The 26,589-nt window shown below is 38.2% G+C and overlaps 1 protein-coding gene across 39 annotated transcripts in view; it reads right to left on the bottom strand.

Annotated features, from left to right (window-relative positions):
* The window catches only part of ATRX (ATRX chromatin remodeler), a 201,839-nt gene that overhangs the window by 91,477 nt on the left and 83,773 nt on the right, over positions 1–26,589 (bottom strand). For all 39 annotated transcript variants that reach the window (XR_011385580.2, XR_011385579.2, XR_016228266.1 and 36 more), the window contains 8 exons: positions 26,138–26,240; positions 24,248–24,469; positions 19,338–19,479; positions 17,684–17,793; positions 16,659–16,805; positions 16,358–16,535; positions 5,185–5,322; positions 2,427–2,602 (listed from right to left, as the gene is read on the bottom strand). Coding sequence is in view for 36 of the 39 variants with exons in the window: in XM_089324715.1 (XP_089180841.1) it covers positions 2,427–2,602; positions 5,185–5,322; positions 16,358–16,535; positions 16,659–16,805; positions 17,684–17,793; positions 19,338–19,479; positions 24,248–24,469; positions 26,138–26,240 (1,216 nt within the window). In the remaining 3 variants the exon portion in view is untranslated. The remainder of the gene's footprint in view (positions 1–2,426; positions 2,603–5,184; positions 5,323–16,357; positions 16,536–16,658; positions 16,806–17,683; positions 17,794–19,337; positions 19,480–24,247; positions 24,470–26,137; positions 26,241–26,589) is intronic.

Raw genomic sequence — 26,589 nt, 5'->3', positions numbered from 1 at the left:
GCCTTTCATATGACTGCACACTAGTATACTGGCAAAAAAAAAAAAAAAAAAAAAAAAAGATTCCAATACACCAGCATAAAGCGAACAATTTAAGATTTCAAGATGGGGCCCAGAGCTGTGGCATAACAGGTAAAATTGCCACCTGCAGTGCAGACCTCTATATAGGCACCGGTCAAGTCCTGGATGCTCCATTTCCAATCCAGCTCTCTGGTATGGCCTGGGAAAGCAGTGGAGGATGGACGAAATCCTTGGGCCTTGGTACCCATGTGGAAGACCTGAAAGAACCTCCAGGCTCCTGGTTTTGGAGTGGCCCAGCTCCAGCTGTTGCAACCATTTGGGGAGTGAACCTACAGATGGAAGATATCTCTCTCTCTCTCTCTCTCTCTCTCTGCCTTTCAAATAAATAAATAAATCTTTTAAAGAAAATATTTCAGGATGGTATTCTCTGCATACAAATAAGAAAATAGCAAACAATGAGGAGCGAACACAGTAGGCAGTGCTAACAAGATGGCTTGCCTGAATCACATAATAAAACCTATGAATCAAAGACTAACACAGCTTAAGATGTCCTCTGGGTAAGATATGCGAATGTGCCAAACAGCATAGAACTACCAAGGTGGCGTTGGCGCAATTGAAAACACCAGCCATGTATAAGCACTCTTGAAACTATTTTATTATGGAGGTATGAAGAAGACATCCTCACTTCCTCAAAAAAAAAAAAAAACAGAACACTAATGTGCAGATATAAATGACTACTTAAACCAGAAAAACTCTGCCTATATACTAGTACAATATAGAAACAGATTTTTTACAGGGGTATGTAGCACATCTAACAAAAAATGATGACTATGTCTTATCCAACCAAAATAAGAGTCTATCTCATTTGTTATAATAAATTTGTGCCTATCTTGGTATCTAACATCTTTAAACAAAGTACTGATCTTAAGATCTATTAATTGCTGAGGGCCAGCGTTCTGGTTTGGTGGGTGGGGCCACTGCCTGCAGCGCCAGCATCCCATGTGGACGCAAGTTCGAGATGCGGCTCCTCCACTTCTGATCCAGCTCTCTGCTGTGGGCTGGGAAAGCATTAGATGATGGCCCAAGTCCTTCGGTCCCTGTGCTAATGTGGGAGAAACGGAAGAAGCTCCTGGCTCCTGGCTTCAGATCTGCACAGCTCCAGCCTTTGCTGAGAAGTGTAGAGTGAACCAGTGGATGGGGGAACTCTCTCTCTGCCCCTTCTTCTCTCTCTGTGTAGTAACTCTGACTTTCAAATAAATAAATAAATCTTTAAAAAAAATTCCTGGCCAAGTGTCTATATATTCATTCACTCATATACTTCATTAAGGATCTGTATACAAACAGCACTAATAACCTCTTCAGACTACAGATATATTTCAAACTAATAAAACTGTTCCTTCAGGCTTTAAAAACTGACTCTTTCTTAAATCATACTCATTTCGCAAAACAATTTCAAACAAGGGAGCCTTAGAATACTACCCAATAAAATTAGGGTAAGTGTAGGAATTTCTTAATCATGACAACTGTGATCCTCTTAAGAACTCAATGAAGAATAACATTAATGTAGTAATGTAGGAGGCTTTATACTTAACAAATAATCAACTACATTCTAAACTTCACACTGAAACTTAGAAATTTTTAAAATCTATTTCTTAAATTCTTATTTATTTCATAGAGACAGAGAAACAGTTCCCGTAATCTCGCTCATTTCCCAAATATGCATAACAGTCAGGATTGGGCTGGGCTGGGCGAAAGTTGGGAAATGAAAGCTGGGAACTCAATCCAGATCACCCACATGGGTGGCAGAAACCCAAATACTTGAACCATCATTGCTACCTCCCATGGTCTGCATCAGAAGAAGCTGGAGTTGGGTTCTAAAACCAAGTACTGGTTTTTTTTTTTTTTTTTTTTTTTTTTTGACAGGCAGAGTGGACAGAGAGAGAGAGAGAGAGAGAGAAAGGTCTTCCTTTTCTCTTGGTTCACCTCCTAATGGCCACTGTGGTCAGCGCGATGCAGCCCGCACACCGCGCTGATCCGCCAGGTGCTTCTCCTGGTCTCCCACGCGGTTGCAGGGCCCAAGCACTTGGGCCATCCTCCACTTCACTCCCGGGCCATAGCAGAGATCTGGACTGGAAGAGGAGCAACCGGGACTAGAACCTGGAGTGCCGGCGCCACAGGCGGAAGATTAGCCTATTGAGCCATGGCGCCGGTGACATAGTCACCTTGATAGCTAGGTCAAATGACCATCCCAGAAAAGTTTTTAAAAAGTTGAATGTTGCAAACTATTCAAAACTAAACACTGACAAAGGAAGAAAAAAAAAACATAAAAAAGGTTTAAAGTCAGAAAACATTATCAGATTCCAATTTAAGAAAATAACATTTTTTATTATTATGGAAAATATTTGTACCTGAACACATCCAGCTAACATCTCATAGAGAATATGAGCACGTTTTTTCATCACTCTGACATCTACCATGGTGGAATCGGCACACTGACCATTCTGAATTGGATTTATGAATCTATTCCTGAACTCCTTAATGGATCCAAGCAAATTTTCCTTGATAAAGTTAACCATACAGTGATCTAAGAAAGAAGATATTAATTAACAATATTAACAATGGTTAAAAAGACTCACAAAAACTCCTAGATGAATTGCTCATGTCAATAATACATGAAATAAAAGCATTAGAATTAAACTACAAAGAAACAAATATCAAATTAAATATAGCATAAATATTAGCTATAAAACAACTATAGAACTGGATTACCTAAATCAGATAAAAATTTGAAATAAAAATCATCCCTAAATACTATACACTAATTTAAAAAAAAAACTAAGGAAACTTTATTCTTAATTTTTATATTTTAAAGAAATTTATTGATACATGAGATTCTCAGGGTCATAACAAATGCATGATAATAACTACAAAAGTTTTATCAATTAATAATGTGATATTAATACAAAGAACACACATTCAATGTAGTTCATAGACATTTCTAAGAATATAATGATACTTTCCTTCTCTCCTCCCTCTCTTAATTTTTTAAATAACATATTTTTAATTTACTATATAGTCAAAAGCTTAATACTATATTAAGTAAAGAATTCAACAAGTAAAAAGTAAAAAGATCATAGTTCAGCAGGAATAAGGCAAAGGTTATAAACAATGAAATGATTACCATACACTCAGACAGTAAATTTTAAAATCAACATAGGTCATTGAAACTATAGTAGTGTACCATTCTTACCTATTTGGCAAACATATAAAACAACATTTGACAAAACTATTTTTGTAGCAATACTGATACATACAGACAATTCTTTTTATTACTGTTTTTACATTTTTTTTAGCTTCCACATGGAAGGAAGAACATGTAGTATTTGTTCTCATTATTCATTATAACATATATAAGACAAGTAAACTGTGGCTCTAACCATGGTTTTTATTTAGTCTAAGACTACCCCATTAGAAAAGATAGAACTCGTCCCAAAAAGAATTTTTGAAATTGCAAACTTGAGGGGCCAGCATTGTGGCGTACCAGGTACAGCCACAGGCTACAGTGCCAGCATCCAAAATGGGCACAGGTTTGTACCTGGCTGCTCTGCTTCCTGTCTAACTCCCTGCTAATGTGCCTGGGAAAGTAGTAGAGGAAGGCCCAAGTACTTGGCTACGCATGTGGGAGACCCAGAATCAACTCCTGGATCCTGGCTCTGGCCTGGTTCAGCCCTAGCAGATGCAACCATTTGGACAGTAAACCAGCAGATGGAGGATCACACTTTCTTTCTCTTTTTCTCTATAATTCTGACATTCAAATAAGTAAATAAGTCTTTAAAACAAATTAATTAAATAAAAGATTTTTCTTCTTTAATTTTTTAAAGATTTTATATATTTATTTATTTATTTATTTGAGAGGTAGAATTACAGACAGTGAGAGGGAGAGACAGAGAAAGAGGTTTTCCAACCACTGGTTCACTCTCCAAATGGCTGCAACGGCTGGAGATGGGCTAATCCGAAGCCAGGAGGCAGAAGCTTCTTCCAGGTCTTCCATGAGGGTACAGGTGTCCAAGTACTTGGTCTACCTTCTGCTGCTTTCCCACGCCATAGCAGAGAGCTGGTTCGGAAGAGGAGCAGCCCCAAGACTCGCAATGGTGCCCATATGGGATGCCAGCACTGAAGGTGAAAAATTAACCTACTGCACCACAGCACTGGTCCCATAAGATTTTTCTTTATAAAAAAAGAATACAATAACTTAAAAATATCAAACGGCTATTACAATGGGAAACAGAAAAATGTGGGATATTATATAGGGAAATTTCAATTTGCATATTTGATGAATAATCTTATATTCCCATCTTCAGTATTAGCATACATGTATGAAAATGAAGGAAATTAACCAGTCACTTCCTGAGTTCCAAAAATCTGTCTTCAGCATCAAACTCTCCTACTATGGATTCAGCACAGTTCTTCTCCCATATCCACTTTTCTGCACTGTTCACATTTCGCATTGCAAAATAGATATTTGTCCTTATAGTATCTCCTGAGCTCACATACGCATTTGTACTTTTTAAAAAATCATTAAGGGGCTGGTGTCGTGGCATAGCAGGTAAAACCACCACCTAGGATGCCAGCATCACATATGAACACCAGTTCATGTCCCTGTTGCTCCACTTCCAATCCAGCTTCCTGCTAATGTGCCTGGGAAAGCAGCAGAATGACTCAGGTACTTGGGTGCTGCCACCCACATGGGAGACTAGGAAGAAGCTCCGGGCTTCTAGCTCCTGGATGCTGACTTTGGCCTGGCCCAGCCCTGAGGGCTGCGACCATTTGGGAAGTGAAACAGCAGATGAAAGATCTTTGTCTCTCTCTCTCTAGATACCCCTCTCTAGGTAACTTTGACTCTCAAAGAAGAAAATATCTTTAAAAAATAAAAATCTTGATACTCTTTGATGCTTTAATGGTATTCTGAATTCTGTATTTATATGCCAACACTCACAATGGCACACTATTTGACTGAAGTTTACTAGTCATATTTTTAAAGCATCTCAACCTGAAAAGAATGTTTTTTCACAGTAGACTAAGTAGAAAAGCCAACGGCAAAGAGGTAAATATATATATCCAAAACAATACCAATATGCTACAGCATCATCACAGATATAAACTCACATTCAATTAGGTTATTTTGAAGTGGTGTTCCTGTTAAAATAATTCTCCTCCTTGATCGTATAGAATTCATAGCTTTTGAAACAGCAGAAGCTTCATTTTTTAGAATATGGCCTTCATCACAAACAACAAAGTCAGGGCCTAAAAATTATATGAAAAAAACAATTAAAATATAAAACTGAAAATCTCATCCAATTAAGTAATCTTTTAATAGTACAGATCTTAAAGGAAGATAAAATAAAATCATAGCAATATTAATATTAATTATATGCCAAAAGTAGAGTATTAAAGTATTCCTACAAATAGTACTTAAGGCCTAGTGAGTGAGTATTCAAAACAAGAAAGAATAATAATAACCACAATGTGGAAAAAGATCTTCAACAGATTTGTGATATTTTAAAATAGCAAACATATTTTAACGCTAAAAATAGTCTCCGAAGATAATACTTGGCATTGGGGATCAGGTTAAAACTATTAGCAAAGATTAACAGGAATATACATAGAACAAAATTTAAAAGTCACATTATTCAATAATAGCAGTGGTCGAACTACATCCCATTTATTAAATATTAGATAAAATTCATCTTCTACTTCAAAAGTCTCCTTCAAAAATAACTTCTTCGGTATTATAGCTGAAATACAATTGTAGTGGCAGGCATTTGGTGTAGTAGTTAAGATATGACTTGGAATGCTCCTGGATCCTGCCTTTCTGCATTTCCCTGCTTCTGGTTTTAATTTCTATCCTTTCACTGTAATAAACTGTGAGTTCTGAGTTCTGTGAGTCTTTCTTCTGAATTATTGAACCTGATATTAATTAAGAACCATTTAAACATTGCAATGTAATATGCAAATTTCTAGGACTGGCAGTGCAGAAGGTTGAGCCACCACTTGCAATGCCACCACCCCATAAGGGATTGCCAATTCCAAGTCCCAGCTGCTCTGCTTCTGATCCAGCTCCATGCTTATGTGCCTGGGAAGGCAGCATGAGATGGGGTAAGTGCTTAGGCCTTTGCCACTAATGTGGGAAATCAGAATGAATTCCGGGCTCTTGGCTTCAACCTGGCCCAGACCCAGCTGTTGCAGCCATTTGGGGAGTAAACCAGCCGATGGAAGATCATTCTCCCTCTTTTGCTCTGCCTTTTGAATAAATAAGTGAGACTCAAAAAATAAAATACCAGCTTCAGAAAGGGAAAAGAATCTCTAGAGCGTTATACATGAAACAAAATGAGACAAGGAGGAAGGGAACATGTATTTCAAGATACACCTTTTTCTACTGTTGGTATTTTCCTTAATAACAGAAATTACTTTTATTATTTCTTTAACATAAAAGAACTATTTCTTAATATGGCAATGGAGGAATAGAAAGTCCTATTCATCCACTGTAAGGATCCCAGAGCAACAAAAGAAAGAATGAATAAAAATAAATATACTTGTCTATAACCCTGTTAACATAAAAAAGTTAAATTATGTTATTCATATTCCATTTACTAGTAAGAATATACACAACATTTTCTAACAAAATATCTAAATGTAGAAACCTTTTAATATATAAAAGGGATATATTTTAGTTACCTTGAAAATAAATTTTCTAAAAAACCTCATTCTGAAATAATATATGAATGAGGGAGTAGAATTTTAAAATACCTACATAGGTGAGGCATTTGGTGTAACAGCTGGGAAGTCACTTGTGATACCCACATCCCGTAAGTGCTTGTGCTTGAGTCCTGGCTCTGCTTCTAATCCTGGCTTCTTACTCATGTGCACCCTGGATGGAAGCAGATAATCACTCAAATACTTAGGTCTTTACCACTCAGGTGGGAGACCCAGATTGAGTTCCTTGCTAGCGGCTTCACCTAGCCCAGTCCCAACCTTTGTAGGTATCTGGGAAGGGAACCGGCAGAAAGATTTTCTATCCATATCTCTGCCTTTCAAATACAATAAAAATAATAAACAAACACCCACACTGATAAATCATTTTATGAAAAGTACAAGAATAACATCCCTGAGGTACTGAAGAGCAGAAAAAAAGGGATTTAGGAAAGGCTTCACAAACATTTCAAAAGTTCAAAAATTCAAGGCTATCGGAAAGATATTATTAACTGAAGATGGTTGAATACACTACAGAAATCTATATTTTATGAAATTACATTGTTAGATCTATTTTACTGCTGAAATCATACAGTAACCTTGAATTATTATTGTATACGCACATATACATTGATTATATCCTCTGAAGCCAAAAATCTAAATACACTAATGTGAATAGAAAACTCTACTAGACCAGTTTAAGTACATTGAACAGGAAAACATGAGTGTCAGGGGTGAGTATTTGGCATAATGGTTAAGATATCACTTGGGATGCTTGCATCCCACATTAGAGTGAGTTTGAATCCTGGCTCCACTCCCAATTCCAGTTTCTTGCTAACACATGCCCTGGGAAGCAGCAAGTGATAGCTCAAGTAGTTGGGTCCCTGGAATCCAAATTTAAGACCAAAACTGTCCATCTCTGAGTTCCTAGATTCAGCCTGGCATAGCCCCAGCTGTTACAGGCATCTGGGGAGTAAACCAATAGATGCAATATCTCCCTCTGTCTCTCTCTCTCTGTCTCTCTCTCCTCTCTCAAATCCATCAAATATTTTAATTAGAGGAAGACAAATTCTGAGTATGTTTTCAAAAACAATTGGAAGGTTAGGGAGAAAAGGCCAGGTAAAGGTTTTGTTACATACTATTTAAATATAAGTTCGTTCTTGGTATGTTACATTGCCACCTACTGGTGTATCTAAAAAGTCAAAAACCATAAATATATTAGAGAGAAATATTGACAAAAAATTCTGTCGGTCTCCCTCTCTCTGTCACTCTGTTGTTCAAATAAATAAAATGGTTGAAATTGCCCATGCATGCCTGTCCCAAATACCAGACTCAGTGAAACCAGGAGAAAATGAAGCGACTGTTATCACCAAAAGCTGATTTCAAAAGGGAACATTTCTAACAAATGTGGGCTGCTCTAAACACTGTTCCAATCCTAACACATGCTCCCAATTTTCCAGGATTCTGATCTAATACCCTCCCAATTTCAGAACTCACCTCAACCTTAAGAATCTGACACTCAAAACTATCTCTGACATTTTGCTTCTATCAATTCAGACTCGTGTTACACTAGAACCCAAGTCTTCATACACTCAGTTGTCATTTATGGGATTCTTCATTACCACCAATTTGCTCCAAATCGAAGAAGACAAATTAGGCAAAAAGGAAAACATATAGTGGAAAACTGAGTTCTGTTCAAAAGATCCCTGCCAATAAATTTAGAAGTACTTAAAGCCGGACACTCTAGACATTGGTGGCAAAGAAAATTATGTATGAAAGATTACTAACACTAAATCATAAAGCTTACTTTATTTAAAATATTTAATAAAAATTAATAAAATATTTAAATATTTTTAAATATTTTAAATATTTACTTTAAATATTTAAAATATTACTTTATTTTAAATATTTTAGAATATTCCTCTTAGTAGATATATTATATATACATATTGGATTTGAGATTCTGGTTGCAATATAGATAGATTTCCCAGATACAACACACCAGCTATCACTACTCCATGCTATGGAAAAAAAAGGAAAGTTAAAACTATAGTTTTTCAATAAAACCTAGTGGAGAGATCAAAGTGTCTCCTAGATTCTAACAAGGATAATAAACCCAGGAATTTATTTTTAAAAAATAACAAAACAAACCGAAAAACTCAACATACAACTAACTCAACCTGACCAATAAAAGCAAAACTCTTATTAAATTTAATGGTCAAAGATGAAGAGCTTTATGAGGTCTTGGGAAGACAACTGCCCTTATCATTTATATTCAGCATTGTACAGGAAGTTCTAGAAAAAGCAAACACATCTATCTGATTTTCAACAAGGATACCAAGACTTTTCACTGGCGAAAGAATACTCTTTCCAACACACTAGTATTTGGACAATCAGATATCAAAATGTAAAAGATAAAATTGGGCATTTCCCTCATACCATACACAAAAACTAATTCAAAATAAATCAAGACATAAATTTAATAGCTAGAACTATAAAACAGTTAAAACAGGTATATATGCCGACGCTGCAGCTCACTAGGCTAATCCTCCACCTGCGGCGCCGGCACCCTGGGTTCTAGTCCTGGTTGAGGCGCCAGATTCTGTCCCGGTTGCTCCTCTTCCAGTCCAGCTCTCTGCTGTGGCCCGGGAGGGCAGTGGAGGATGGCCCAAGTGCTTGGGCCCTGCGCCCACGCGGAAGCGCCTGGCTCCTGGCTTCAAATCAGTGCAGTGCTGGCCGTGGCGGCCCTTTGGGGAGTGAACCAACGGAAGGAAGACCTTTCTCTCTCTCTCTCTCTCTCTCTCTCTCTCTCTCTCACTGTCTAACTCTGCCTGTGAAAAAACAAAAACAGGAATAAATATTCATGGCCTTGGGGCTTGGATTGTGGCATATAGCAGGTTACACCTCTGCCTGTGAGGCCAGCATCCCATATGGGCAACAGTTCACGACACAGCAGCTCCACTTAAGATCCAGCTCCCTGCTAATACATCTGGAAGACTAGCAAAATATGGTCTAAATGCTTGGGTCCCTGCACCCACATTGGAGATCCAGAAGAAGCTCTCCAGCTGATATGACCATTCAGGGAGTGAACCACTAGATGGAATATCTCTCTCTCCCTCCCTTTCTTTGCCTCTTCCTCTCTCTGTAACTCTGCTTTCAAATAAATTTAAAAATCTTCAAAAAAATTCATGGCCTTGAATTAAACAATGGATTTCTAGACATGCACTCAAAGCATCAGCAACAAAAGAAAAAGCAGACAAGTTAAACCTCATCAAAATTTTTAAAACCTAGGGCCAGCACTGAGGCCTAACAGGTTAAGCTGCAACTTGTGTACCAGCATCCCCTATTGGAAGGCTAGTTTGAGTCCTGGCTGTTCTGCTTCTGATGCAGCTCCCTGCTAATGCCCTTGGGAAAGCAGATGATGACCCAAGAATCTAGGTCCCTGCCACCCACACTGGAGACCTGGATAGAGTTCTAGACTCCTGGTTTTGCCTTAGCCCTAGACTTGGCTGTTGGGACCATTTGTGGGAGTGAATCAGCAGATAAGATTTTTTTTGTCTCTCTCCATCTCTCCCTCTGTCATATTGCCTTTCAAGTAAATAAAACCTTTAAATTTTAAACCTGTGCATAAAAGGATAATAAAAGTAAAAAGACAACTCTCAGAATGGGAGTAGGGGGCCAGTGCTGTGGCATAGTAGGTTAAGCCTCTGCCTGCAGCACTGGCATCCCAAATGGGAGCCGGTTGAAGTCCTGGCTGCTCTACTTCTGACCCAGCTCCCTGCTAATGGCTGGGAAGGCAGTGTAGGATGGTCCAAGTGCTTGGGCCCCTGGAAGAAGCTCCTGGCTCCTGGCTCCTGATCGGCACAGCTCTGGCACATAAAGAGATGCTCAACATCATTATTCATGGGGAAAATGACACAACGAGATACCCACTCACATCCATGAGGTTGGCTAGGATAAAACATCCAGATAATAACAAGTATTGACAAAGACATGGGTAAACTAGAATTTTCATATACTTCTGGTAAGAACATCGAATACCATAGCTACTGTAAGAAACTGGCATTCCCTCAAAAAGCTAAAAGATACTTATCATGTGATTCAATAATTCTATTTCTAAGTATATACACAAAATAAATGAAAACAGATGCTGGAATACAAATTTGTAGATGAATATTCATAGCAATATTTTTCATAATAGTCAAAATTTAGAAACAACTGAAATGCCTTGTAACTGAAGATTTAAACAAAATACGAGACCAGCACTGTGGTGCAGCGGGTAAAGCCGCCGCCTGCAGTGCCGGCATCCCATATGTGCACTGATCCAAGTCCTGGCTGCTCCACTTCCGATCCAGCTCTCTACCATGGCCTGGGAAAGCAAAAGAAGATGGCCCAAGTCCTTGGGCCCCTGCACCCAAGTCAAGAGACCGGAAGAAGCTCCTGGTTCCTGGTGTTGGATCAGCATAGCTCCAGCCCTTGTAGCCAATTGGGGAGTGAACCAGCAGACTGAAGACCTCTCTCTCTCTCTCTCTCTCCCCCCCTCCCTCTCCTCTCCTCTCCTCTCCTCTCCTCTCACTCTCTCACTCTTTTAAATAAATAAATAATTTTAAAAAAAGAAATACTATTTGGCCTTGATAAGGCATGAAGTATCAATACATGCTATAAAGTGGATCAACCAGGAGAACATTAAGTGAAAAGATGTCTTTATTATATCTTTATGAAGTATCTTTTTTTAAAAAAATATTTACTTGAGAGGTAGAGTTACAGAAAGAGGGACAGACCGAGAGAGAAGCCTTCCATCTGCTGGTTCACTCCCCCAACATGGCCACAACAGCTTGAGCTGGACCCATCCAAAGGCAGGAGCCAAGAGCTTCTTCTGAGTCTCTCAAGTGGCTGCAGGGGCCCAAGCATTTGGGCCATCTTCCACTGCCTTCCTCGGCACACTAGCAGGGAACTGGATCAGAACTGGAGCAGGCAGGACTGGTGCCCATATATGATGCCAGCGCCACAAACAGAAGCTTAACCTACTAGGCCACAGCACTAGCCCCTTCATGAAGTATCTAAAAATGCTTTTCATGTAAAGTCAAGCATAATCAAATCTGGTGACAGAATGATATGACTTAAATATAGTTTGTCTTTCCAAACTCATGTAGGAGCTTATTTCCCAAAGTCTTAGGTTAACAGGAAAACAGGGTGGAAACATCTCAACTATGGTGTTAAGGGCAGAACACCCATGAATGAATCTTGACAGCTTTACAAGAAAGGGTAGAGAGACATACAAACACAGACATACACACTTCCTGTCTCTTTGCATGTGATGCTCTGTGCCACCTTGAGACTACAAACAAGGTCAACTACCATGAAGTAACTTGGGCCTGGAGCATCTTCTAGTGGCGAAAAGTAATGACATATTCCCCAAAGAGATGGAGCCAATGTTGTAGCACAGTGGGTTAAAACACCATGTGCAATGCCACCATTGCATATTGAAGTGAAAGTTCAAGTGCTATGCTTCCAGATGCAGCTCCCTGCAAATGTGCCCAGTAAAGAAGCAGATATTGGCACAAGAACTTGGGCCACTGCCACTCACATAGGAGACCCAGATGGAGTTTCAGTCTCATAGCTTCAGACTGGCCCAGTCCTGGCTGTTGCAGCCATTTAGGGGATGAACCAGCAGATGAGAGATTCATATTCTTTCTATCCTTATTGTTCAAACAAATAAATCTTTTTTTAAAAAAAAAAAAAGGAGGAGGGGATAATATAAAAGGGATACAGGAACTAACCTTTAAAAGCTCCCAATAGGTAAAGAGAAAGAATTTGAACAAAACAAATAATGTAATATTAGGGGGTATGTTTAGCCTAGTTCATTAAGAAACCAGTAAAGATGCCAGTGTCCCATACCAGAGTACCTAGGTTCAATATCCAGCTTTTTTCCTAACTCCAACTTCCTTCTAATGCAGACCCTGAGAGGCAGCAGGTATGACTGAAGTAGCTGGGTTCTTACCACCTCTGTGGGAGACTTAAATGGAGTTCCCAGCTCCAGGTAATGGCCCAGCCTAACCCCAGCAGTTAGTAATTTGGGGAGTGAACCAGTGGGGAACTCTCTCCTTTCCCTGTCTCTGAAATAAATTTTTAAAAGTTTAAAAATAGTAGCATTAATTATATTCCAATGTATACACTAAAAACAGATGAGTACATACTGATATAAATCAATGACTGACTAATATAATTCGGCAAGAAATGATAAATCTTTCCTAATGAAAAAATCCAAATTTTATGTGTAGATAAAATGTCTACTGTACACTATGATAGATCTACTATTGGAGACTGAGCTTAATTTAGGCCCTCCTCCCATTCAGGTGGGCTAGATTTAGTGACTGCAATAGGCACAGATAAAAAACATCATTCTACAGTTGAGAAACCTGATAAACATTTCATTAACCAAATGATGAAATTCAAAATCACCAGTATTATCATGTGGATTTCATGTACTCCCTGATATGATAAAAAGGGTTCTTTACTTCAGATGTATTCTTTCAAGAACCTATTAACCTCAGTCAAGTCACAAGAAACAGAAGACTGAGATTAGTGAATAATCTACTGGGTACATAAACAGTATGCCTTAAGAGTGAGGAGATAATGAAGAATACAGACAGAAATTTGCCATAGACAAGAAGACACTAAAGAGACAAAGCAACTAAATGTATTCTGCTACCTTGGATGGGAAAACCTAGTGATTAAAAATCAAGAAAAATAGAGGTAAGCAGCGTGGCACAGCATGTTAAGCCAGCAACTCTGATAGCATCACATATAGGTGCCAGTTTGTGTCCCAGCTGCTCCACTTCCAATCCAGTGCCCTGCTAATTTGCCAGGTACTTGAGCCCCTGCCACACACATGGGGACTAAGATAGAGTTTCTGCCTCCTGGCTTCAGCCTGGCCCAGCCCCAGCTGTTGAAGCCATTTGGGGAATGAATCAGCTATTTCTGTGAGTGCAAGTGTATTGGCCATTTGTGAGGACATGAAACACAGAAAGCAGCAAAATATGCCTTCACATGAACAAGCAAGGCCACTGGACAGCTGCAGATGGGAACAATTTTATATAAAAGTCAACCCAAACTTTTTCTGTTTTAACAATGGCATTATTTTGACACCTGTTCTCAAAACTAAAATTTTCAAATTGTTCTTCTGACATTTAGGAAATTCTGTGCTGTGGGTTTGGGGGGGGGGGGGAGAGCCTAATCAGTTAGAAAAAGAAATAGCTGAAGCTGTGCTTAATTTCTCTGAACAAATCAATCCCTCACTGAAGCCTAGTTAAGGTGGATGAGAAATATCTGTCGCTTCACCCTATCCTCCAGGGCTAAGGGGATGGTGGAGGTGTAAAAGTGGTGAAATACATAAAAAGAGTTTCAATATAAGCCCTTGTTGGAAATACCAGAATGTAGGACACATGTTACAGGATTTTCAATATAAGATATATCATATCACAGGTATTTCAGAAATGGTGCTAGATGAATTGGAATGGAAACAAGGGCCATGATTTAGAGGAAAACCAGTACTTGCTAAACACTGTTCAAAAAACTACATAAAACCAACTCAGGCCTAGAATACAGATGGTCAGGGCCAGGGATATAGACAGAATGCCTGAAGTTCCTAACACAAAAGTAAGAAATTGGGGCCAGCATCATGGTGAAGCAGGTTAAGTTGCTGCCTGTGCACCATATATGAGTGTTGGATGAGCCCTGTGATGCTCCACTTTTGATCCCCTCCATTCTAACATTCCCAGGAAAGCAGAAGATGGCCTATGTCCTTGGGACCCTACCACCCACAAGGGAGACCTGGATGGGATTCCAGGCTTCTGGCTGCAGCCTAGCCCAGCCCTAGCTGTGTGGCCATTTAGGAAATGAACCAGTGGATGGAAAGTATCTCTCTATGTCTCCCTTTCTCTCTCTAACTCTGCTTTTCAAGTTAATAAATGAATGTTTATTTTTTAAAAAAAGGGAAGAAATCTTTGTTTAATAAATGACAAATCTTTCTGTCTCTCCCTGTCAATCTGCCTTTTAAATAAATAAATAATCTTTTTGCTTTAAAAAAAAACTGGTAAAATTCAAATGAAGTTTAGATTCTAGTTAATACTGTGCCAACTAAATTTTCACAAGTCTACCATGGCAATATAAGATGTTAACAGCAGGGGAGCTAGGTACAGGGCATATGGGAATTTTCTGCTATCATTTCTAAAATTCTGTAAACAGAAAATTATTCCAAATTAAAGTCTTTTAAATGTCACTAAATAATAAACATGGTAATGAGAAATGTTACCCTTTAACTTCTTTTTTCTTTACTTCCTCATGAACAAATAAGAACATTAAGTTTTTTAAACGTTAAATTGCTTTAAATTATTCCAAAGAAATCATGTAAAAAATCTGCTGCAATGATAATATTCATTATTTATAGTTCTCCAAAAGTAAACCAACAGATTTATAGACACCCACTTTAATCATGGCAAAAAGACACTTACTGGGTCTTAGTTTACCAACGGCAACATTGCTTAGATATGTATTAATACTGTCATTATCATGACACAAAGCCAAAGAATTTAAAAACATTAACAAAGACAGTTACCCAGAGGGTAATGCCTCAACAGTATTTTAAAGAAGTAAGATGTAAGGTAACATTAGAAGAGGGAAAATATTATACATATAAATTTACAATCAGTTTTGAAAAATTCATTTCAGATTTTACAGATAATACAATTTGTTGTTTTTCAGTCGGTCAATAAGAAACGAATATTTAGCTCTCACACCAATTACTGTCATAAAAGGATGAATAGTACTGCAAACCTTAACCCTCTGTGGTGACTGTCCTTTAAAATACAGGAGATGGGCAAGCACCAATTCTACTGATACAAGCTTGGATGGAGACTTAAAAAACTGTTTTCACAAGGCCAGCGCTATGGTGTAGTAAGTAAAGATGCTGCCTTAAATGCTAGCATCCCATATGGGTGCTAGTTCCTGTCCTGGCTGTTCCAATCCAGCTCTCTGCTATGGCCTGGGAAATCAGTAGAAGATAGCCTAAGTCCTTGGCCTGCTGCACCCACATGGGAGACCCTGAAGAATCTCCAGGCTCCTGGCTTCAGATAGGGCCAGCTCTGGCAGTTGCAGCCATGTGGGGAGGAAACAGCAGATGGAAAACCTCTCTCTCTCTCTCTCTCTCTCCCCCTCTCTCTCTGCCTCCGCCTGTCTGTACCTCTGTCTTTCAAATAAATCTTAAAGAGAACAGTTTCACAGTACGAAGAAAGTTATTATCATCCAATATTAAGAGTTGGAAAAACTGGAAATTGTGACATAAGCACCTGTAATATTTTTCAATTTTACAAGGTCTCTGTTGAAAACTATAAACAAATCCAAACTCAGCAAATTCTGAATAGCTATCAATAGTCATTTTATAGCACTGAAGAGATACAAAGAATCCAAAGGAAGGCAAAAGCTGAAACAAAAAATACCTATTTCGGAGTTGCTCTTCTAGTATTTGTTTAAAAAATATATAAACATGTTTTTTCCAACTTCTTTATGTCAGTCCCTGTTGTTATCTTACCTGGATCAACCAAAGCTTTGTTAAATATTTCTTTAAGTTTCCGACTCTTCACATTCCTTCCTTGAGCAAGATTTCTATACATCTCATAACCTATAATCATAACACCACCATCTTCTTGCCACCTCTGCAGCATGTAGCTTCTCTCCTGAGGACGTTTCACAGTTGCTAATTCAGAGACCTTTTGTAAGAAAAAAAGGATTTTTAAAAGCAGCTATTAAAATATATGAATACCAAATATGAAATACGTACTAGAAGTATTTAAAATATTTTACTCTATGAGAAAACATTGAAAATATGATACCTCGAGCTTTTCTTCATCTTTTAATCCTTCTTGCCATTTCTCAAATTCATTCATCCAATTCAAAGCAGTATTAAGAGGACAAACCACTAAAGCTGTGCTGAAATCCAATTTGTCACACAAAAGAACTGTATGAAGAAAACTTACCACCTACAAGAAAATAAGTAAGTTTGCCATCTTCATGTAAATGACTCCTAAGCTTTAATATATCAGTTATACAATATAGTGACTTTGTTCTGCTTTAAATAATAAAGCAACCAATCAAAATGTCATTATTTTCAAACCAGGCAAAGTACAGGTAAAGAGATATAAAAATAAAATGAGAACACTTGTCTACAAGATGTGTAGGGGCCTTAAAACTCTAAAGCTCCATGATTCCACAATCAATATGAATATAAGACACTGTCCCACCAAAATTTTAGACTATTAAAATTATTATACTTCTAAAGGGCGAAGTTGTGAAATTAGGGAATAAGCTTGTATTTTAAGCCATAAAGTAATTACTACAGATTTGTAAGTCAGAATGCATGAAAATGGAACGTACTATGTAAAACAATTCTCTTCTAAATGGCCATGGTATTTTCTGAAAGGCTCTAGGACACTCTATGGAGACCAGTGACTTTGTTCTTGTGTGACAATAACTTATATTCACATTGATCACAGAATCATGGTTTGTAGGATCAAATTGTTTTTAAGTTGTACAAGAATTCTCACTTCAGAGGCTTTGAAGTTCTTGGCCACACCTGTAATTCGTCTGCCTTAATTCATTAAGATTTCAGCTTAAACATCACCTCCTAAAAGATGCCATCCCTAATTCCTTATTAACATTATTTAAAAGTACATATTTATCATTTTATTTCATTAGCCTTGTCTCTCACACCACAGAATATAAACTCCTTGAGAGATCTTTTTCTTTTTGTTCATTTCTATAGCTCCATTTCCTAAAACTGGGAATGGAACATAACAGAATCCCACATATATTAATGTATGCATAAAACAAGGTACCCTTCATATTATTTAATTCTTACCTGTAAAGTCTTACCAAGGCCCATGCAGTGGGCAAGAATGCATCCTGACCCTGGAGATTTCTTTGTCTTTTTCACAGACTCACAACAGCAATCCCACATAAATTGAACACCTAAAAATGACAACCTTATTAAATTAAATTTAAGTCTAAGTTAAAAACATTCCTTTATAAACACATCAAAACATAACCAAAACTTCTAAGAAACAGAATTTAGAAAACGCTAGAAGATAGTTTCTTAAATGTAACTGGTGCCCCCTCCCTAGAAACTGAGAAACAAGAGAGTGAATATAAGCACTTAACATTGTTGATGACTTTCCCTGAGACTGTGCAAAAAGATATAAGAAATCTAAAACAGAAACTTTACCCAAAGAGAATAGCTTCCTAATATATTTGCCACATTACTGAGTCAATCAGCAAAAACAGCCTAAGAAACAATTCATTATTTTTTCTTTTATTCAACAGTAAACACTGAGTAAGAAAGAGATGGCCAATTAATAAATTAATTCACATACACTCTCAAAACTAACTTAATGATTCCACTCTAACAAAGTAGATGGTAGGAAAACTTTGGATTCTAATGCCATTGTAGGATACCATAAACAAAATAATAATACCTGAGGAGCTGGCGCTGTGGTGTAGGATAAGCCTCTACCTGCAGCGCCAGCATCCAATATGGGCACCAGGTCAAGTTCCAGCTGTTCTCCTTCCGATCCAGCTCCCTGCTAATGCCCTGAGAAAGCAGTGGAAGATGGTACAAGTCCTTGGGCCCCTATATCCACATGGGAGACCCAGAAGAAGCTCCTGGCTCCAAGCTTCAGCCTAGCTCAGCCCCAGCTTTAGTGGCCATTTGGGGAGTGATCCAGCAAATAGACGATCGATCAATCAATCGATCAATCAATTTCTCTCTCTCTGCCTTTCCTTCTCTCTGTGTGTAACTCTTTCAAATAAATAAATAAATCTTTTAAAAAAAGAAAATACTGAAATAACATTTCCTGAAGAAGGTTCTGGTTAACTTTACACCTCTTCCAACCTCCCTGCTGCCCTTAATCAACTATTGTAGACAAGGAGAAATCTACTTGCTATATACACCTATCAGTAAATAGCACTTTCTTCTCTATTTGTAACATCCATTGCATTTTTTTTGACAGGCAGAGTGGACAGTGAGAGAGAGAGAGAGAGACAGAGAGAAAGGTCTTCCTCTGCCGTTGGTTCACCCTCCAATGGCCGCCGCGGCCAGTGCGCTGCGGCTGGCGCACCATGCTGATCCGATGGCAGGAGCCAGGTACTTATCCTGGTCTCCCATGGGGTGCAGGGCCCAAGCACTTGGGCCATCCTCCACTGCACTCCCTGGCCACAGCAGAGAGCTGGCCTGGAAGAGGGGCAACTGGGACAGAATCCGGCGCCCCGACCGGGACTAGAACCTGGTGTGCCGGCGCCACAAGGCGGAGGATTAGCCTAGTGAGCCGCAGCGCCAGCCTCCATTGCATTTCTAATAACCCAATTTTGTTCTTCCTTATTTGTTTTTGAGCTGTATATTTTCTTTTTGCTCACCAATGTATCACTAGTGCTTAGCAGAATCTGAGGCACACAGGAAGATACACAAATGCTAGTTAAAGTCTGCCTACACATGATTGAATCATCTGCTAGTTTCTTACCATCTACTTGATGGGGTTTCAATTTGATAACCATATTTCTATGAACCTGTACTAAAGGTTCCTTGGTTTCTTCATCTTCATCTAAAACCAACTTGGTTGTTATTGGACACTTGGTAGGTGAAGCATCTTCAATTTCTATCACCTACAAGAAAGGAAGTTGTTGATGGTTAAGCTCATAAAAATCTTTCAAGCAATGTTGTAACACCAGTCTTACCAAGGGAAATTTCCATATGTCTCCTCCCATACCAAACATCCAGTATTTTGGTTCAGTAATGTCAAGACAAAAAGAAAAAAGGGAAAAAAAAAAAAACTCCACAGGACTGATAATCAATATAATAATAACAATAATCCAGTTCAATGATTTAACTCCGTATATTTAAATCCACATTGGGTAGAACTGTGAAAAAAGAAGCATTCCAAACTAATCTAAGGTGAATAATTAGAATTAGAACAGACAAATGATTCCCAATCAAGGCAGTTCTATTCTTCGAGAGGACATTCAAAAATGTGTTGAGGACACTTAGACTGTTATAATCATCGGTCAGGGCAGATATTTAATGTAGTAGGGGAAGGCAAACAAAACTGTTCTAAAGTGTGAAAGTTTCAAACAAAATGTCAACATGATTCTCACTGAAAAGCACAGGGGCCAGGACTGTGGCACAAAGGGTTAACACCCTGGCCTGAGGCACCAGAATCCCATATGGGTGCCAGTTCCAGACCTGGCTGCTCCACTTCAAATCTAGCTCTCTGCTATGGCCTGGGAAATCAGTAAGAACATCGCCCAAGTCTTTGGGCCCCTGCACCCGCATGGGAGACCAGGAGGAAGCTCCTGGCTCTTGGCTCCTGGCTCCTGGTTTCAGATCAGTGCAGCTCTGGCCATTGTGTCCAAGTGGAGAGTGAGCCATCGGATAAAGGACCTCTACCCCTTCACTCCCCTCCCCTTCTCTCCCCCACCCCGCCCCGCTACTCCTCTCTGTGTAACTCTTTCAAATAAATTTTTTTTTTTTAAAAGAAAAGCACTGTTAAATATATGTTGTAAAAGAGAAGAAATGTTTTCAAACACTAGTGTCACAACAACAGGCTCACAAGCGAGATAAGAATACAAAATTCAATCTAATTTCCAAAAGGAAACAATTATCTCAAGTTCCTTATTTAAAAATAAACAATCACATACACACACATACTAACATATATTTTTGATATGTCATCCTAGTATCTATCAATTATAAGATATATTCAATAACTTTATAAAGTGGGTACAATTATTCTCTATCCTACAAATTAAAAAAATAAATTCCAAAGGATTAAACAAGCATTTTAAATAACTTGTACAAGGTCAAACAATTTTTAACAACTACAATGCTGAGACTTATACCAAGAGAACTGGCCTCCATGCACCATGCTCTTAACTACCAGAAAATACTACTTTAACAAAGAAAATGTGAATATAAAGTTTTATGGTTCCATGAAAAAATAAGGATTTACAATATTTAAATTATAAGCACATTTCATTTCATATTTATAACTGTTACTAGGAACAAATAGGTTTGTTAATTTTCAATACAGAAATTGTCAAACACAAAAGCAGACAGAATAGAAAAACAAACCCAATTACCCATCATCACTTAGTTTTAAAAATTATCAATAAATAGCCAATTTTGTTTCACTGGTAACTTTCCCATATACTGCTCACCAGTTCAGATCACAAATTTAAAACCATAACTACAATGCCATTATCATAACTAAAATCAGCAAAAATAAGATACTTTTAATGAATTATCTAAATAAATGCATTTACATAAAATTTTAAGTGATATACAATTCAAGACACTAGGACATACTGTGGTAGAATAAAACCAGAACAGGTCACTTAGATTCAAACTTCATTTCATCATACTATCTAAACTACCTTAGCTTTTTTTCTGCATATGCATACTAGGAACGATTATCAATAGCCTCCACAGAGTTTTTATGAAAATTTCTTAAGGCAACGTATATAAAATATCTGGAACAGACTAATCATTCACTAAAGTATTATGGTATGCTAATTTGAATGTGTACCCGCTTCATATCACTAGGGCAAAGCCATTAGAGGAAAAAAAAAAAACACACACACAAAATTACCTAAGTGCCATGTACTAATTGCAAGGTATGGAGGCAGAATACTGAAATGGTAGAATCCTGTCCACTCTGCCTGTCAATAAATAAATAAATAAATAGATGGATGGATGGATGGATGGCAATGACAAGGGAGAATGTAGGACAAATAATCAATTAAGCCGGCACTGTGGCGTAGCGGGTTAAAGCCCTGGCCTGAAGTGCCAGCATCCCATGTGGGCGCCGGTTCTAGTCCTGGCTGTTCCTCTTCTGATCCAGCTCTCTGCTATGACCTGGGATAGCAGTGGAGGATGGCCCAAGTGCTTGGGCCCCTGCACCCACATGAGAGACGCAGAAGCTCCTGGATCCTGGCTTCAGATCGGCACAGCTCCAGCCACTGCAGCCATCTGGGGAGTGAACCAGCGGATGGAAGACATCTTTCTCCTGTCTCTACCTCTCTCTGTAACTCTTTCAAATAAATAAAATAAAACTCTTAAAAAATCAATTAAGCTGCAGTAAAACAAAGAAATAAAGTTTATCCCAAATATGAATTAAAAAATGGAAGGGAAAAGAAGCAAAACAAAAACATTTGACCAGTACATTAAAAATCTTAGCTCAAAATTAAAAAGGCTGAGTCCAAATTCTATTTCCAAGACATGATGGAGTATCAGTGACCAGATTTACCCTAGTGCTGTAATCAGAACAGGCAATATAACAAAAAACAATTTCAGACATTAGATAATAGGCACCAACAGGACCTGGACTCCTAAGAGTAGGAAAACCAACAAGGAGAATCCTATGTTCTCTCACGAATTGATACCCAAAGGTACATTCTAGAATCAGGGAAAGGGGGATCCCAAGCACAGCACTGAACTTTTGCAGAGTTGAGGAAACAAAGCTCAGGATAAGACGGCTGAATTGTGGTGAAGAATTATAGAGAAAACAGAGATACACAAAAAGATTACCAGAAAGAGAGAGAGGAATCAGGGCTGGTGCTGCGGTACGGTGGGTAAAGCCACCACCTGCAATGCTGGCATCCTATATGGGCATCATTTTGAGGACCAGCTATTCCCTTTCTGATCCAACTCCCTCTAATGTACCGCAGAAAGTGGCAGAAGACAGCCCAACTGCTTGGGCCCTGCACCCAATGCAGCTTTCTGGGTAGTGAATCAGTGCAGCTCTGCCTGTTGTGTCCAACTGGGGAGTGAACCATCAGATGACAGATCTCTCTCTCTCTCTTTCTCCGTCTCCCTCCCTCCCTCCCTCTCCTCTGTGTAACTCTGACTTTCAAATAAATGATCTTTTAAAAAATATTTTTAACATTATATTCAACTATTGATAAATGAAACGATATGATATGATTTGTAAGATTTACTCTCAAATAACCTGAAGAGAACAGCAGCATGTAATACATACATCAAGGTTTGTTACACTATTCTCTCTACCTGCCCATTTGAAAATGCTTACGAGAAAATTTTATTTTAAAATTGAAATATTTTACATGTTTAAGAAATAATCTTAAACACTGTTCTACACAAATACACACAATCATTGTGGTGATCATTCAAGAATCTCAACACCTGAGGCCAGCACTATGGCATGGCGGGTAAAGCCTCTGTCTGAGACACTGACATCCCATACAGGTGCCAGTTCGAGTCCCAGCTGCTCAGTTCAAACCAACTCTCTGCTAATTTGCCTGGGAAAACAACAGAAGAGAGCCCAAGTGCTTGGGTACCAGCACCCACATGGGAGACCAGGAAGAAGCTCCTGGCTCCTGACTTGGGATCAGCCCAACTCTGGCTACTGCAGCCTTAAGGGAGTGAACCAGCGGATGGAAGACCTATCTGAATTAGAAGTCCAATGCGCTATCCATTACACAACAGAGCCACCTTGGAATATCTGTCTCTCTCTGTAACCCTTACAAAATAAATAAATCTTTAACAAAAAAAAAATGAATCTCAACTCTTTCCATGTATCTAATTATACTAATATAATCCAATAGAACTCTTAAATTGCATAAAATACTACCAGTAGGAAAAAGCAATTATAAGGGCCAGAGCTGTGGCACAGTGGTAAAGCCACCATCTGCAGTGCTGCCATCCCACATGGGAACCGGTTAGAGTCCCGGCTGCTCCACTGCTGATCTAGCTCTCTGCTATGGCCTGGAAAGGCAACAGAAGATGCCCTGGGGCTGGCGCTGTGGTGTAAATGGCAAAGCCACCGCCTTCCATGCTGGCATCCTATATGGGTGCCAGTTCAATTCCTGGCTGCTCATCCAATCCAGCTCTCTGCTGTGACCTGAGAAAGCAGTGGAAGATGGCCCAAGAACTTCGGCCCCTGCACCCTTGTGTGAGACCTGGAAGAACCTCCTGGCTTCAGATGGGCACAGCTCCATCTGCTATGATCACCTAAGGAGTGAACCAGCAGATGACTGACTCTCTCTCTCTCTGACTCTGCCTCTCTGTAATTCTTTCCAATAGATAAATAAATATTGGGGAAAAAAAAAAGAAGATGGTCCTTGGGCCAATCCTGCAACCACACGGAAGACCTAGAAGAGGCTCCTGGCTTCAGATAGGCCCAGCTCCAGTGGCTGCAGCCATTTAGGGAGTGAACCATACAGATGGAAGATCTCTGTCTCTTTGAATCTGCCCCCATAACTCCACCTTTCAATAAACAAATAAATATTTTTAAAAAGTAAAAAAGAAATTATAACTAGAATCCTGAGCTTAGTTACAACACTCCTGAAGTACTGAAAAATATTTATGAAAGCCATATCAAAGAAAAGAAATGATTAAGAGAAATAAATTGGTTACCTCTCTCAATTTCTCTCGCTCACGCTCCCTCTCAGCAATACGTTTTCTCCTTTCTTCCTCTTCTTTAAGAGCATTCTGTGTTTCTGTTCTTAGTTTATCATCTTTAAGAATTTTTCGAATTTTTTTTCTGCCTTTTCCAGGAGACTTAGAGTCATCATTTTCATCTTCCTCCTCCTCTTCTTCCTCCTCCTCTTCTTTTTCTTCTTCTTCTTCAGAATTACTCTATGGAATTTAAATGATTAAAGGTAAACAGTAAAAATTTGTTTATCCATTTTACTTTCCACTATTAACATACCAATGAAAGGTGGAAGAAACCCTGTTGAAAAGCTTTAGAATAATATTTAGCAATAAAGTATAGTATGAAGAAACAAACAATCCAATTAAAAATGGACTAGGGAATACACATTTTTCAAAAGAAGATATACAGTGGCAAATGCATGGTGCAGCAGTTAAAACTGTCACTTGGAATATCCACATCCTGAATCAAAGTTCCTGACTACTGTCATAGCTCCTCCACTTCAATCCTGCTTCCTACTAAGGCACACCCTGGAAAACAGCAGGTGACAGCTCAAGGACTTGAGTTCCTCTCAGCAACCTGAGAGACCCAAATGGAGTTCCTAGCTACTAGCTTTGGCTTGGCCTCACCCTGGCTATTGCAGTCATTTGGGGGGTGAACTGGCATATTGGAGAGCTCTCTCTTCTCTGACTTTCAGATAAAATGAAAATAAATATACACATATTTTTAAGAACAAGATATGGCTAAAAAGCACATGAAAGATGATCAAAGTCACTAGTCCTTAGAGAAATTCAAATCAAAACCATGATGAAATACTGCTTCACACTCACTAAAAACAATAAGGAAAGTAACAAGTAATGGTGAGAATATAAAGAAAGTAGACCTTTGATACACTGCTTCTAGGCAAATGGCACTGCTACTATAGAAAAACAATGTGAGAATTATTCAAAAAATTAAACGGAATTACTGTGGGATCCAACAATTCCACTTTTCTGTATATACACAAAAGAAGTAAAAGCAGGGGCTCAAACATGTATCTCTACACTCATGTACACAGCAGTATTATTCAAATTTTTCAGAAGGTGGATTTTAAAGCACTGAGTGCATAAGCAAAGAAATGTGGTATATACATACAATTTTATTCCTTAAAAAGGAATAAAATTCTCAAACATGCTACAACATGGATGAACCTTCAAATCATTATGTCAAAGAAATAAGCCAGACAAAAAGAACAAATGTTGCATGATTCCACTTATAGGAGGTATTAAAAACAGACAAATTCAAAGATACAAATTAACATAGAGGTTGCCAGGGGCTGGAGGGCAGAAAAGAATGGAGAATTAATGTTCAATGTATATAGAATTTCTGCTTGTAAATGTAAATAAGGCCATTGAATCATGTACTTTAAAAAATTTAAAAGTCAAGTTTTTAACAAAATGAACCCTTACACTAAAACAGAATAGAATCAAATACATTACAGACAACACTAACTTTATGTAAACCTGCCTACATACAAGAAACTCAAATAGGCTCTTTTCACTAGGAGAAGAAAATTATTCACATGTAAATTATCATTCAGGATAAATTCTTCCATGTCAGTGTTTTGTTTGGAATACTTCAATTCACTTCTGTAGCCCTTCAAATGTAAAATGAAATCAAATGGCTTAAAAAGTCAATCAGAAATTAAGGTACAGAAAAGTTTTGATAATGTCAAAGTAATACTTCTATATATTTATAGTCAATAAATCCAATCCACCCAGAAGTTTAAAATGTAAATAAATCAGAGTAAAGTGAATAAAACAGAGAGATAACAGCATATTTACTAATCTACTGTACCAGTCCTAACTCAAGCGTACAGTGAATGTCATTATTACCTTGTTTTCAGAAGATGAATCCTCTTGAACCTTAATGCGTCGCCTTTTCTTTTTCTGTTTATAACTCCGCTGATTTTCTTCCAATTCTGCTTTCTTTGCAGACCTGAAGTAAATTGAAAATGCAAAAAAAAAAAAAAAAAAACACTTCATGATAAGATTCCTTCAATGAATTATGTACTATTTTGGAAATGCTCTACTTTTGTGCATGTTCTTAAAAACAAAAAGCAAAAAAGGAGAAAAAAAATCACTAGGTTCAAAACGGACACTCCAGCATTGGCCTTATAATTTTAATCCAAGTCTCAATATTTTAAGTTATTCAGAGGGGAGGTTTGCTATATGAGTATATGTCAAAGTAATACTTCTACATATGTATATGGTATATGAGTAAGAAGATAGGAACCAGTATTATAGTGTAATGAGTAAAGCCACTGCGTGCAGTGGCAGCATCCCAT

Source organism: Oryctolagus cuniculus, chromosome X (assembly GCF_051225735.1).
Source record: "Oryctolagus cuniculus isolate XC-2025 breed Fujian yellow rabbit chromosome X, ASM5122573v1, whole genome shotgun sequence".
In the NCBI taxonomy this organism is placed as follows: domain Eukaryota; kingdom Metazoa; phylum Chordata; class Mammalia; order Lagomorpha; family Leporidae; genus Oryctolagus; species Oryctolagus cuniculus.
This window is presented reverse-complemented; position numbering and strand designations above follow the sequence as displayed.